Here is a 16,381-nt window from a genome sequence, read left to right on the forward strand (position 1 = left end):
TATTATAACGTAGAACTAGTAATACGCTCCCTATATAGAATTAAAATTTCTGTGCTATGTAAGGTCCATGCTGACCATAGTTATTACAATGTACTTACATATTATATTGTGTACTCAGAAAAATCACTACTTTATTATTTTTTATTGCGAGGCTGATTGATAATTTAATGATAAATCCTGTTTTAGTTTATGTCAATCTATTATTTACGGCATTATTGCACTATTTTCGGCACATTATTGCACTCTAACTGGGGCTGGATCTATATAACATAGTGAATACTCACTCATACTCTTTAAATAAAAACAAAATTGTGAGGACATTAGGTATATATTTATTTATAAACGAAAAATAATGTTTGCACATATGCAAATCATGCCAATATGACTGATTGCTTTCTTACTCAATCATTTTAATATTTATACACAGAATCATAATGGAATGAGTTATTTTCGAATTTATAGCAATAATCTTTATTCATCAGTCGCACATCAATATCTATTTATGTTTGATAAAATCAAAATAGAAGATACGGTAAATGTTTAAGATGATTTTACATTGAATTATTTCTTATTTGTTCCTTACACAACAGGACTGAAAAGTAATGAGACTTCCCAGACATCATGTAAACAATTGCCAATTTCAATTAAAATTATTTAAGCAATAGGGATCTCATTTATGCGGTCTACAGACTAGAGGTCCTTCTCCTATTATGATTTTATCAAATCCAGGATCAAATAGCACATACAATTATATAAAAAATACAATCATACTATGTTTATCTGAGAACATGTGAAAGATTTTTACATTCTTCATTCATAACTCAATCAATGTACAATAAAATGAAATTAGAAAGGCAAGGCATATTATGAAACAGAGGTGCAAGTGAGATAGTGTGTAGATTTTTTAATCATAAATAATACAGTATCGCTTCATGCAATGGATTTTCTTAAAACATGTGTTAATATTTTATAGTTTCTAATAAAATTAAATGCAAAAAAAATTAATAAGTACATAAGAGGAATAAGTTTCCAATTGTATTAGTAATATTGTGAATAAATGAAAAAAATGTTTTGCAATATCGAATTTTATAGTAAAGAAATAATGTATTATGATATAAGACACTGAACCATCCCACTGAATTTATAAATAATAATAATAACGACTTATTAGCAACAATATTGACATTAAAATTAAAAATGCATTCACATAAGCTATATAATTTACTCATTACATAATTTTAAGTATGTTATTTGCACCACAATAAAGTAAATAATAATCAGTGCTTGACAAATCACTATTATAACTATACATAATAAATGTAAACACCACGCAGAAATAAGAATGTGTAAATAATGACTTTTAAATAAATGTGCTTTAAAAAAATAAATTTTCTACTTAAAAATACAATTTCAAAATAGCTACAAAGTATAGTCAAAGCATCACACTAGCCTTCAGTACACTAAAACAAGATACATAAGCATTATGCATCTTGCTCACACCAGACATTCTGGTATTTTCGTTTCTCTTTAACACACTCGAAGATTCAAAAATAGAACCATTTCTTTTTTTTTCTCAAATATGGCAAAGAGTGAAGACTTTGCCAGTATAAAGATAACGATCTCATTATTTAGTGTACTACAATCATTCCTCTATAGTCTATACTTATAATGCTGTGAATCTTCAGTCGCACACCACTTTCTGACTTATTTAACGCCAAAAATTAAAATTTTATATATTGATTTTTTTAAGTATCGAGAAGCATTGGAGCACATATTTAATTAAATATAATACTTTGAAATACATGCACATAAAAGAAAAAAAAAATATATGATCATAGTGATGTTTTTTCGATATTCCAACTTTTGTTTAATGAAATTCATTACAAACTTACATTAATAATTTTATTATAGAACAAAAAAACGTATAAAGAAATTTCTTTAGCGTAATGTACGTAATCAGCATGTAATTAATCTATTCGGACATTAAATTAATGCTTTCCTAACAAAATAATCCAGCATAAAGAAAAAATACAGCGAAACTTATTTGATATTCAAAGACACCGAAATCGTCGCCTTACTCCATGACGCGACCTTGAAATTTTACTCTCAACGCGCCAAAAGAAGTTTCACTTCAAAAATAACAAATAATGAAAACTTAATTGGCATACCAATAAAATAATATATATTTTATCCTCATTTCACTGTAAAATAATATGTCACAAGAGGCAATTTTTAATAGATTTTGATGCACTGCCTGACTATGAAAGATTATTTCATTTCAGAGTTTACATTTTGTAAAGCATGTGATAAATATCAATATTTGATATAATAATCACATAATTAAGTGTGGTAGAAATTTTCTGCATAAAATATTTTCAAGTAAGTAGTTGTTTATTCTCTCTGTTCACAGGTAATTTATTAGCACTCAAAATTGAAAATACAATATGTAATATCCAGTATGTATTCAAAGACACATTAGATTACATGAACATCGCAACAAATTAACAGTCCGCGAACAAAATTCGCAAACTACCCTCATTTATATAGCAAATAAAAGTTAGTGCAAACTTGTAAAATAAACACGAAATTAAGTTATTTGCCAGACAGCGAACCTAGATCTCTATAGCTATTGTAAGGTGAAATTATTGTCAACGGTACAGACATGACGCCATAGACAACATCACACCACAAATAATAAACACTGCCACAATCTTGTCTATTGCCAAGTGGAATTGCTAGCTATATTGCTGTTGGGCGGGAACGCGTTTGGAAAACCTTGTCCTAGATTAAGATTACCGAATTGTTGAGATAACTGTTGTGGTTGATTGAAGAACTGATTTAGAGGCGGGTTCGGTGGGAACACTTGTTGCATTTGCGGTATTTGTTGCGGTATCTGTTGTCCTATTTGTTGTGGTATTTGTTGCGGTATCTGTTGTCCTATTTGTTGCGGTATTTGTTGACCCATTTGCTGGGGTATTTGTTGACCCATTTGTTGGGGAATTTGTTGTGGTATTTGCTGACCCATTTGTTGAGGAATTTGCTGTGGATACTGCGCGAACTGCCCGCTTAGCGGTTGGAATTGATTCATTTGGTTCCCCTGCATACCGTTCGGCATTTGCATATTATTATACACGGGCGCTTGATACCCAAACGGGTATTGTTGCACAGGTTGCACCGGATTGAACTGGTTAACTAACGGTGTTTGACTATATAACGCTAATATGCTGTCCTTAGTTAATTTGCTCTTTTCCTTCTCCGTTGGCGCGGGTTGTTTAAAGAAATTTTCTTCCTCCGTTTTTAAATCGGGTTTCGTTTCTTGGCTTGCTTGCGGCGGTTTCTCTTGAGGCGCTGAGAAGAAACTTGAAAAGATATCGTCGTTGTTTGTTTGTTTCTGTTCTGGTTTGCTTGTGTCGAGGCCGAGGAGATCTGCTGAACCGTTTGAGGGTTTGCTTGCCTCTGCTTGTATGGTTGGTGTGCTGCGACCTAGTTTCGGACTGACAGACGATTTTGGTTTAGGTATACTTGGAATGACGTCCGATTTCTGAAAGGGCAGGATTAACTTTATTGAATTATAGACATTACAATATTTTGAGAGGATATGTTTGAATAAATGTTGTGTTAAAACATAAAATAAGATTAATTTGATATTTTTACTTCCATTTCACTCTAATTCGTTTTAGTAGCAAGATGTAATCCAATTCACTGATAGTTTCTTTGGTTTCATTGTTACTTGCTTAGCATGTGAACATGAGTCTTTAAACATAGATAAATCATAAAATGTAAATAAGTATGCTGCTTACATTATATTTTTTGTCGCTGCTAGGTGCTGGCAATGGTCCCAGAGTTGATGTTGCAGCTTTCTTTTTCCTCTTTTGCCTTTCTATTTCTTCATCTATTTCTTTATCCCTGTGAAAATATTAAAAATCGATTACTTACATATTTTATAACAAAATTAAATCACATGTTTACTATTTTGCTAAATTATGATTTATATTTTTTTTGCATGTCTATTTAAACTATGTTTAGTTCATATAATGTCTTTTAACTTCATTACAAGGAATCTTATCGATGTATCAAAGAAATTTTAGAAAAAAAAGCTCTATGGCAGCATAATGAACAGTGGGGACGAATTTTAAAATAAACCACTTGGCGCCTTACTTACGAAACGGGGGGTAATAACACAGGCTAAAGACGAAAGCAGTTCTATGACCATGCACCTTTTCTTTAAAGTAAGATTACTATAATAATGTTAAATTTAGAAGGTTTGTTGACGCAACCAGCAAGTTGCCTAGAAAATGTATATCCTATTCTATAGGTAAACCAGAATCTGATGGCAATTAGGGAAATCAAAATTTTGAGTGTGCAACCCTAGGGAAAATGGACTGAACGATCTTGATACTGCTTATTTTTTATTTTGTCCTCAATATTATTAGTCACATTACATAAGTGGACAATACTATACTTAATAATGAGATATCCACTTAATATTATGTAGGTACATACTTACATGTATAATATGTACATATTTAGTACTTTTATACAGGTCATACATATTATTTTTTACACATACCTATATTTGTAAATTCATTATCAGTATGCCATGTGAAAATATCGATATAATGATGATGTAGATCAAAACTAGACTGCTTATAATTTTTTATAAAATATTATGAAAATAAGATAAAACTATGTTTATTTTCGTAAGTATTAACAGATACACACATTATGAAATTGACTTGGACAGCTTGGACTTGACGAATAGCCGTATTGGAAGCTCATGTAATAAGTTTTCATAAAATTATATTCTAATCAACAAACAATATTATATTAGTTACCTATATATAATATTTTTTAATTTAAACTTTAAAGTATCAAAACGGGTAAGTCCAATTTACCAATAAAATCTTCAAAATTGAAAATTGTGATGTATTTGACCCGTCTTCATCGAATGTTTTTCTATACACATTATAAACAACACCTTTTGCTTGTGATCGCAGCGGCTTTTTCGACATTTTCGAAGATTTTTTAGACAAAATCCTAAAAATTATTCAACAACTGCAAAAAAGACAAATAATTTGACAACCAATTTGATAGTTGTCAAATAAGTTGCCACATGAAAATCTTTTATTTCTTAAATATAAATATGCCATCAGATTCTGGTAGACCTATAACCACATTTATTTTTGGCTTATCAAGACGGAATAGAATCAAAATAGAGTTTATATCATATGTATACAGGGTGTCACATATTATGTAGAGTATTGTAATCAGTTAAACAAATAGTTTATCATTCTGCAAAATTATGAATTGAATTAAATTACGTCTCAATTATTCCTAAAACCGTTTACTCACCTACCTGCAGCAGGGGCAATATTGGAATAGGACCCTAAATTGGCTCCTTAATTGTGATGAGTATAGGCAGGGGCAATTTAGAGAACATCTGAAATTGCCCCAACCGAGATTGTTCCAATATTGCCTCTGAGGCAGGTACGTGAGTGGCCCGGCTTTATTTGTGAGAACCAAAACTATTACATATATACAACAAGAATAATACTTATTAATGATAAAATAAAACACATCATTATAATCTCAAATCATTTATTTACACGTAATTTTACAATATTTTTTAATTCTATGTATTAACCTTTTGACCGCCAGAGCAAAAACGCATCGCCGTGCCCTCCACGCCAAGCCACAAATTCAATGAGATAACCTTGAAAATAGTAGGGAGTCCAAAATGTTATCGATAAACATAATAATTCACGTCTGAATATTTGAATAAACAGCTTATAACACAAAAATAATATTTATTTAACCTCATCTCCTACTGTAAAAACTTAAGACCACATTTATAGCAACTATCAACAAAAAAAATCAACCTTTTGAGATACAAAAATACATATAAAATTGCAGCAAGTTACAGCACTATTCTCTATCAGTTACGCCCCATTGGCATGTATACATGCCAATGGCGCGGGCAACCATCCTTTTTTTTATAATCTCTCGCTTCTGATTAGGGATGTGTAGCTGTATATTATTATAACTTATCGAGTTTATTTACAGTGAAACCTGGTTAAGTGAGACATCAAGGGACCTGCAATGTCGTTGCACTTATAGAGGTATTCCACTTACCCAGTGTCTCAGATATACAGGTATAAATAAATATCTGTCTCATTTACAGAGCGTTCCATTAATAGAGGTGAGAATACAGGTTATTTCAGTTATACAGGTGCGATCATTAAATAAAATAACGTGTTATGTATGTAAATGAGTTTTAATAAAATAAATATAGTATGTACTTAAAGGTAATCATATAAATGTAATCAACAAAAACACATGTTATCTCAGTTACAGAGGTTTATGCATATAAAATTTACTCGCTGTCTCAGTTATAGAGGTAACTATGATGACAAATCGAGAGAACAAATCCCAGATAAAGAGGTTTACCTCGTCCCACTAACAGAGGTAATTCAGTGCCAAAGTGTTGGGACCTCAGCATGAGTTCCAGTTATGGAGGTTTCTCACTTATCCAGGTCCCACTTAACCAAGTTTCACTGTATTAAGTTTATATGAACTATAGGTATTATTGTGGAGTGTTTATTTGTAAATATCAAAACAACTATTACCTTTAAATAAAGGGAATTTCATTAAAACTACATATTTATTTTCCAATCATTTAGTTTAATACTTGAGTTATTACAAATACTAATTATATGTAGGTACCTATTTAGGTCAATTACCATATTTTGATATGACATAGCGACAATTTGTATCATAAGAATATTCTAATAAAGGCACTGATTAGACTTATTAGGTAATAAATTTTGAAAACTTCTAAAATGCGCAATAGTTCTTCTGTACTATAAAACTCTTCACTTGCCATTTTTGCGATTATAATATTGGTAGATACCTACTCGATAAAATATTTTTACAACTTTCCGCACTTAACAACACGGCACGCGCTTACGACGTCACCAGTCCGACATCTATTCATGTCAATGGCGCAGAAGGGATTGCATATCGATACTGTGCTAGGGATGCGCATGAATGGCGAAAAGGAAAATATTCAAATCAACAATATCCACAATATAGACAATATGGTATTATACCAAAGAATGTAGTATTTACCTTTTTTCTCAGTGACTAAGCTTATATATTTTTTTTGTAGTTATTACAAAAATTAAGCGAATTAGAGTAATTTCGCTGAAATTTTAATGAAGTTACTTGAATATTACACTACATCACTAGTAGGCACGTATACATGTCAATGGCGCGAGAGAACATGCTTTTTTAGCCATTAATTAAGTTATTTTTTGTCATCAAATATTTGAATAACTACTTGGCAATTTTGTTTACTGTGTACAATTATGTAATAACTGGGGATTCAGTTCATAAACTGTATAAATAAAACACGTAAAAGTAAAGGTTTAATATGTTAATTTTGTATTTATCTATGATCTGTTTCTTGGCATGTATAGGTGTCGTTGGCGCACAGGGCACGATTGCGCATGACATCTATAGATGTCATTGGCGTTCAAAAGGTTAATACTAGTCAGTACAATTAAAAAGTAGTAAAGAAAATAATTAAACTAAAATTAAGATCACAATATATTAACATTGAAGCAAAATAAAACTTAACTTAAATCCTTTTATATGGAATAACTATAAAAATACTAAAAATGTTTAGATTTTCGAAACAAAATAAAACATAACTCAAATTGTCATAATTCGTTTATATGGAATCAATAATAAAAAAAGACGTGTGGCACTGGGGGACTGCCGCGGTAAAGCTATTGCATGCTATGCCTTCAAGCCACACCTCCGCGCCCGTCGGAGTGGGGAGCGTGAGGTTTTTTCGTTACGGAATTTCTGGATTCGGTCCCAGCGCTCAAAGCCCGCGATAGAAGCTATGCAATAGCTTAATAACAAAAAATACGTGTGGCACTCGAGGACTGCCGCGGTAAAGCTATTGCATAGCATCGCATCGCTCTGCCGGTTGGAGTGGGGGGTGTTAGGATTTATCGTTACAGAATTTTTACATTCGGTCGCCGCGCTCAAAGTCTGAGATAAAAGCTATGCAATAGCTTAAAAACACTGAAAATGTTTTGCTTATCTATAAACAACTATTAACTATAAAACTAATATCATTATTTACATTAGCATTTCTATTCAACTATTTATCAATTAATTTGTGACTTATTATTATTATATTGTTTTCTTTCTATCTGGAAAGGAAAGAAGAACCATAATGATAACTAAAATTAAATGCTTTAAGAAGGACTGTTTCCTTTAATAAGTAACATAATGGCAGAATACTAAAACACATCACAAAAAGAACAAAATAAAAAACACAATAAAAAATGTATCACATATTATGGCGTGATGGCAAATTCTTGTGTTATACTGCACAATATTTGTAATAAAGCAAATGGCCCTATGCCAAAATTAAACGAAAAGGAAGTGAACCCAGGCACTCTAATATAGCTTAGTTTTGCTTGAGTGAGCGAGATGTCACACATCAACCATCTTGCTTTAATTTAATCAGGCCTCGGACCGCCATGTTGCATTGCCATGTAACTGTAAATAAAATAAGATTATTTTGAGCATTTTTAATGTTTACGTTAGTATTATTTGAAATAATTTATTTACAAAAAAAATTTTTTGGGTTTAAATATATAAAATAAACTTTTCGCCCGCGGCTTCGCCTGCACAGTCAAAAGAAATTCGTATCGGAACTAAACGTTTCAGCTTAACTTAACCTATCTCTAGACACAAAAATCATATCATTTATTAGCTCTATTGCGATGTGAAAGAGAGACGAATAAACACAAATTTCACAATTAATCTTGAAAAAAAAAATCTACTTTATACTATGAGAATTAAAAAAAATACTTTTTACTATGAGAATTAAAAAAAATACTTTTTAGTATGAAACTAAAATTACTTTTTACTATGAGAGTAATAAATTTCACAAAAAATTACCTTTCTATCCGTCCAAGCGAGCTTCTAATACATCGCATCTGCCGACTCACATCCCTAATACTTCTACCAATAACTTCCAACGCCCGACTGCTTCTCACCGCCGCGCTTGCTCTAATTCTAGCCGATTGTATCAAAGCCCTTCTGGCAGATGCTCTTGTCATTTCCCTATACCGTTTTGGTGAAGGTGTAGGTTCCGGCGAAGGTTCCGGCGAAGGTTCCGAAGGTTCCAAAGCCCTTCTGGCAGATGTTCTTGTCATTTCCCTATACCGTTTTGGTGAAGGTGTAGGTTCCGGCGAAGGTTCCGAAGGTTCGGGCGAAGTTGGCCTAGGTTCCAGTTTGGGAACTGATTGTAGTGCTGCTAAAAGATACGGGTCCGGTTCGATCGTTTGTACTGTCTCATATACCGGAGTACGTAAAGGTAATAGGGTCAATGTAGGGGTATTCCCTTGCTGTCTAGGGTGTATATGAATCGATACCGAAGATGAATCTTGCATACTGATCGTTGTTGTACTGTCCGAAGGCTGTGAACAAATAAATTTATTAAGAATCTTCTTATATATAAAAATGAATCGCAAAATGTGTTGGTAAGCGCATAACTCGAGAACGGCTGAACCGATTTCGATAATTCTTTTTTTATTATATTCCTTGACTAGCGACCCGCCCCGGCTTCGCACGGGTGCAATGGTGGTCGGCCGGTACCGCCGCAAACGCTACGTCCCGCCATTTTTAAATCTGTAATATCTTCGAAAATATTCACTTAAATCATACGGTTTAAAGGGCCATATAGATCTATATTAAATGAACAATGTATTCAAGGTATTTAATTGGTTAAGGATTAATGCTGTATTCGTTAAAATCGCTTCGAAAATTAACCATTATTTGTCGTAAAAAGTAAATGACAAAAAAAGTTATTGTGGGTTATCCATAAGAGATAGACATATACCATCGCGGACTTTTCTGTAGACCTTTCCAAAGTGTACAATACTTAGCACATTATTTTGAAAAAAACTCGTAGGGTTCAGCCTTCGTTTGCAATGTAAGCGGAAAAAATGTAATTTTTTACGACATCACATTAGAAACCTCAAAAATAACAGTACTTCTCCACTATTTAATGGATGTTATTATACATATAAACCTTCCTCTTGAATCACTCTATCTATTAAAAAAAACCACATCAAAATCAGTTGCGTAGTTTCAAAGATTAAGGGCCGATTTTTCAATACTTGGATAAAACTTATTCGTCCAATAAAATATTACACGATAATATTAAAATGTCACGTAAACTGTCAAATACGGGCAATTAGAAGACGTTTTTAAAATGGTAGTTCTATACATTATTCGACGAATAAGTTTTATCCAAGCATTGAAAAATCGGCCCTTAAGCGTACAAAGGGACATATAGACAGGGAAAGCGACTTTGTTTTATACTATGTAGTGAAGTACGAGGATGGTTCTTATGTAGAGAAAACGTAAATATGTACCACGGGCGAAGCCAGGGCGGACCGCTAGTAGTAAGTATAATAAAGAGTGTGTGCCGAGCACACGTGTCAGAAGTGAAATTTCTTTCGAAAATAGCAAAATTGTCACCTTACTCCATGACGTGACGGTATTGAAATGACGCGACCTTGAAATTTTACTCTCAACGCGGGAAGATTCACTTCAAAAATAATTAGTGATTAGTGTACTCACTTCTGGGTATGATTCCACTGGGACGTCTGTTGGCCCTTGCGTGTGATCTTCTGCCATTAGTTGGAGAAATTTTAAATCCCTTTCGCTCAAAGATGTGTCGTCCCCTATGTCGTCTCCAGTACGTGTTTGTGACGAGCGTACTACTGATACCCTCTTTTTTAATTTCGCCTTGTAGTCCACCCAGTACTAAAAATAAAACTGTTTTTAATGTTAACTGCCAAACATGTTTCATTTTATAAGCTTTTATAGTGAAAGAAATATTATAACATTCATTTCAATTGTGTTTTTCTTATTTAAGAATCCAACTAGCAACATTTCCATTAAAAAACTAATAAAATAACCAACTATGTAATGAAATCTGACTTACTTTAGACCACTCCCTCCAATCTTTCAGAGCTCCGTCGCCTTGTTCGTTCAACAGGTCTGCGACTTCTTTCCACTTTCGCGTCGCGTATTCCTTCGCTTGAAGGGACCTATTCATGGCGCAAGCTAAGTCTCTATGGGAGTCTAAATATTCCCATAGCAAGTCTAGCTGACGGCCAGATACGCGGCGACGTTTTACACTGTAATATACACACAGAAGCCACTTCAAATTCCGATCCCGTGGGACGTCTTACCAACTTCTGTGATGGTAATAGGTCCAGGGTTTGTTTATCGTAACACATATTTTATCACTCACTATTTTCCGACATTATGAAAAATCGTTTATTACGTTTTAAAAGTATATTTTTTTGTATAGGCAACTAAAAAACCGAGTTTTAATATTTCACGGGGAAACACCAAACACGAATTTTACACGCCACCTCGTAAAAATATGTTTAAAAGTTCGATGATTTTTTTAATTTTCAAGCAAAACAATTCATACAAGCAACTGATACAGATTTAAAATACAACTATCGTTGGGTTTTATGGAAATTATTAACCAATTTTAAAACTATCACAGTTATGCTTAGGTACTGAACTCCGTGCTATGAAGCAAACCATTGCACTTTGGGCGAAAGAGATGACACTTTATTTTGTGTATAAATAACTCATACTTTTTACATCTACGCCCAAACTATGATATCTTAAAACGTAGTATTACAAATTACAGTGCTATATAGATCGTCTCCCGCCATCACCTTCGCACATTACCCCCCAGAGCATATTATAAAGCAGAAATAAAGCCAAGTAATTTTGATGTAATACTGAAATAAAACGTTCCTGAACTATTATGTTTTCAAAAGATCGTAATATGCCCCTTTTTCAACAATTAAAATAGTCTTCCTACTGTGATGGTTTTTTAAAAATGGTAGACCACCTGTTCAAAATGTTCAAAATTAAAACAACTTTCGTATATAAGAAAACTCACCAATTGACTTTCGGTAGTGGCGGTGCCACCCACTCCTTGGCGATGTACTTCTTCTGCTCATATTTGGCTCGTATGAACGCCTCTAGCGTGTTGTCGTTCTGCGGCCGACGGAACGAGTCTGGAAGATTTGCCTCGTACACCGCGCGAGCGCGGGAATTGCCCATTTGTTGGAGCGATACCTGAAGTTTCAATGTTTCATTGTATTTGGACAAAAATAAATAGAAAATATAAAGTTGACTGACTGACATAGGTAATGATCGATCAACGCACAGCCCAAACCACTGGACGGATCAGGCTGAAATTTGGCAAGCGGGTAGATGTTAGAACGTAGGCATACGCTAAGAAAGGATTTTAATCAATTCTAACACCAAGGGGATAAAATAGGGGACGAAAGTTTGTACCATGACAATTTATCTTTTCCACGCAGGCGAAGCTGCGGGCAAAAGCTAGTAGAAAATATGGAAGAATGATGTAGACATGAAAAATTCTTCTAAATACAAACGTTTCATACGTTAAATATATTTTACTAGCAGTCCGCCCCGGCTTCGCCCGTGGTACATATTTACGTTTTCTCTACGTAAGAACCATCCTCGTACTTCAAGGAATATAATAAAAAAAGAATTAACGAAATCGGTTCAGCCGTTCTCAAGTCATGCGCTTACCAACACATTTTGGGATTCATTTTTATATTATAGAAGATTACATAGTTGTTTGTTTGGATGGCCAACCACGTCAAAACTGATCGGATTTTAATGAAATTTGGTACAGAGATAGGTTTATTTTCCAAGCGTTTGAAGCTTTTCTAGATCACAAAAAAACTAACATTATGAAAGAAATTGGAAGCATTGCTTAGTTTTTCATAAGATGTTTCACACTCATGTTATTGTGTTAATATTCTTTAAAAACAAAGTATGAGGTATGAAATCATAACTTACAAAGTTGGGACGATAAAATAATAAGTTACACTATCTTGGATACCTTACAAAAGCCACAACGGAGGTGTGACTAAGTCAAAAATCGAACTTTTAATCGAGCGTGACTAATTTCGCGTGGAACATTTAATATTCAATCTTAGTCATTCTGTAAATATTGTAAATTCGAAAGTCTGAACTAAAATTGTATGTTTCTTCTAATAGAGCATGAAAGCAGATTTCACTTTAATAAGTCTGAATTTCACAATTAATTACTATCTGTGGTGCTATTAAATATCAACACGCGTATATTAGCTTCATCTGAATGTTAGTATGTAATCAACTCCTTTAGAAGTTTAGAATCGAATTTGACCACCTTTAAACAGACAGATTTGATTCAAATTTTGTATGCAGCATAGAGTTTAGTCTGGCGTCGATGATACACTTGTGATTTAACGAGCACCTTCCAAGGCAAAAAAGTTTCCGATATTAAAATTTACAAAAAGATTACCTTTATAGTTTTTGCAATGGAATTGTTATTATAATTGCTTGTAAAACCTTTTTGATCAATTCAATTTGTAAATTACTCTACAGGTCTCCGAGTCAATGAATTACTAATCGTAATTGATTACGATCATGAATCAGCCGATTACGCGTGCCATGGCGAATTTACATGTAAAGTAGGCTATGGTAACATATTTTGTCATGCATTTTTTTTTCTTCACCTGTGATTATTATATTTCTTTCTAAATTTTAGTCTAAAATTTAGATACTTTATGCATAAATAAAGAAGTTTCACTTCAAAAACCATTTACTGAATAAAAATGATTGCATTTTAATACAAATATTATATCATAAAATAAATATTTTAAGTAGGAACAGCTTCTACTAAATTGTTTATTCATTTACATTGACTATTGCTTATACATATTTAGGTTACAATACAGCCAACAACTTAGGCAAAGTGTGCAGAATTTATGTTGATATCAGTCAAATGTGCAAATCTAACTGTTTTCTACAATGAAAAAATGAAATAATTGAAAAACCTATTTTTAATACTACACTGTGACACTAGGTTTATTAACAAAAGTCATCGAACTATAATTCTTTCATACTCACAACTTGTTCAGGTGTCCACGAGTCCAGATTGACGCTCTTCACTTTGGAGATGTGAACACCGAGGTTCCGATGGATGCCCGCGCATCTGATGCACAAGAATATGCCAAGGTTCCATGACGCCCATCGTGGTCCTATAAAATTTTAATGTTATTAGCATTGGGTTATACTACTAATGTTATAAATGTGAAAGTTTGTAAGAATGTATTATTTTCTCTTTAATCAGTTAATCTGATCAGTGTGAAATTAAGTCTGTAGTAACATAAAGGAAACTGCTAGCTTCCAGCTTGTTTATAATACAAGAGAAAATATCATTGAAACAAAGTTAAATTAATATTTACTCAAAAAAATGTGTGTGTGTACACACGTAAGAAGTGAAACTTATTTATGACATTATTTTTCAAAAAATAATTTATGCAACTTTACAGAAATACGTCGAATCACGCGTGGTAGGGATAAGAAAAAGATGGCGCGTAACCGAAAAATGTCACGCGTAACGAAAAAATGTTACACTAAATTTTTTTCTAAGCCCGATGAAGAAGTTTCACTTCAAAAATTATAAATAAACATTTTCTCCCATCTCTTTTCTTATATAAACTTTCTTAAAAAAATAAATACTACCCTTATCCCTGAGGAAAACCATTTATAAATAACTCTTTGCTGTGGTTGAAAGCATTCATTTATAAGAAATCCAGAAAATTTGAATGCAAAATAAGTTACATCCTACTAATATTATAAATGCGAAAGTTTGTGAGGATGTGTGTGTGTGTGTGTTTGTTACTCTTTCGGGCAAATACTACTGAACCGATTAATACAATGAAATTTAGCACACATATAGATGGTAACTTGGATTAACATATAAGATAGGTTTTATCCCGGAAATCCAACGGGAACGGGAACGATGTGCGTTTTCCTTTGAAAACGTGGGAGCAACGAGTGGAAATCTAGTACATAGTATATGTAAACAGCTATTATATTAACATTTTCAGTCAAGGTATTACATATATGCTCTTTTATCTTTACAATATTACAGATAATGGAAACATAATAACCCAAAGTAATTCAATATTGCTGACATCACACTTCTTATCTACAAATTTGTGAATGTATACCAACGACTTATTATAATTATTGAAAATTAGTGAAATATACTGTCTGATGCATATTGATCAATTATAATCATGTATTATGAGTTCAAGATTTGTGTGTATCTATTTTTTATGCAAATCAATTTTTTCACAAACATTTAATCACAATTTATTGAGATCTGTTCCAATTTTATTGAATAATTATTCTATTAATAAAAAAATACTGATTGGGATGAATATAATTTAATATAATAGCTTATTATTAAATTCGTTCATCAAGGTAAATTGAGAAAAAAGTCAATGACTTAACTACTATTCAATTATGTAGTAAATTGAGTATCTGTTCAGTTTTTTCAATCAATTGAGATAAGAAATATTTTTTTAATGAAATACGATGTTATTTCGATTCTGGGTTACTACTATTTAACTAGTATAAATATCTTATTAACCTTTAATTATTGCAGTCATTAATAAGTTTAATTATTGCCACAAATCAATGAATGAAAATTGCTTTTCTTCATCATCTTACAGGGCCAAAGATAGCAAATTTATCCATAAATTAAGACTCATATACGAAACAATAATTCTCATTCAAAATGATGACTAAATGCTCCTGGAATACCTAAAAGTTCATGGACCTTACCTATATGCATAACGTAATAAATGTGCTATAATCTAAATAGGTTTTAATATGACCTCTTTGCATACAAAGAAACTGTGTCTTAATCTCGTAGAACCACTTGAAACCCTGGGAGTATTAACGTATAAAAATGAAATAAAAAAAAGAGATTTGCTCACCCTTCGCGTCGCAATCAACACAATATTTGTTATCCTCATCTTTTAGCATTTGCAATAGAATGTTCTGACATCGATCCTGGATTTGTTTGGCTCGATCTTTTTCACTTTTCGAAGTCATTTTATTAGTAAAGCTATTCAATAGAAGAAAAAGGGTGGCCTAGGAATTCTGCTTATTTGTGAAGACAAGACAAGAAGCCATAACGCAAAAATGACAGCTAGTCAATTTATAGAGATAGTGATGTGGTAACAAATTGGATGTTAGTCATAGTCATAGACTAATATTCAGTTTAAGTTTATAATACATCTCTTTAATGTAGATTTAATCATACTTAATTTCAAGTATTACTGTGAATAAAGATTATTACATTCTGTAAATTGAGTTTTTTTCAGGTGAAAATAGCTTTGGTTAGATAAAATAGCAACATTTTAAATGTTTATTTTAACAG

At 32.5% G+C, this 16,381-nt stretch overlaps 1 protein-coding gene and 1 long non-coding RNA gene across 3 annotated transcripts in view; both read right to left on the reverse strand.

Annotated features, from left to right (window-relative positions):
- Positions 1–309: 309 nt before the first annotated feature.
- LOC149477428 (stromal membrane-associated protein 2) lies at positions 310–16,140 on the reverse strand. 2 transcript variants are annotated; one of them, XM_089710719.1, is made up of 7 exons: positions 15,936–16,140; positions 14,053–14,183; positions 12,023–12,201; positions 11,039–11,234; positions 10,672–10,857; positions 8,983–9,503; positions 8,338–8,577 (listed from the first exon to the last, which is right to left on the reverse strand). In XM_089710719.1, exons 1-7 carry the CDS (start codon positions 16,051–16,053, stop codon positions 8,538–8,540), a joined length of 1,371 nt encoding a protein of 456 aa, XP_089566845.1. In that variant the 5' UTR covers positions 16,054–16,140; the 3' UTR covers positions 8,338–8,537. The 2 variants fall into 2 exon arrangements, with proteins under 2 accessions (XP_089566846.1, XP_089566845.1); XM_089710720.1 differs by lacking the exons at positions 8,338–8,577; positions 8,983–9,503; positions 10,672–10,857; positions 11,039–11,234 and adding exons at positions 310–3,541; positions 3,801–3,906.
- LOC149477429 (uncharacterized) overlaps positions 310–16,381 on the reverse strand; it is a 79,336-nt gene continuing 63,264 nt past the window's right edge. The window contains exon 2 of the long non-coding RNA XR_016317639.1: positions 310–2,103. This is a non-coding gene — a long non-coding RNA (uncharacterized LOC149477429). The remainder of the gene's footprint in view (positions 2,104–16,381) is intronic.

The sequence above is a fragment of the Colias philodice genome, chromosome 25, assembly GCF_061535455.1.
Source record: "Colias philodice isolate Cphi_HAF_F1 chromosome 25, ilColPhil1 Martin Lab GWU primary, whole genome shotgun sequence".
NCBI classification, from domain to species: Eukaryota; Metazoa; Arthropoda; class Insecta; order Lepidoptera; family Pieridae; genus Colias; species Colias philodice.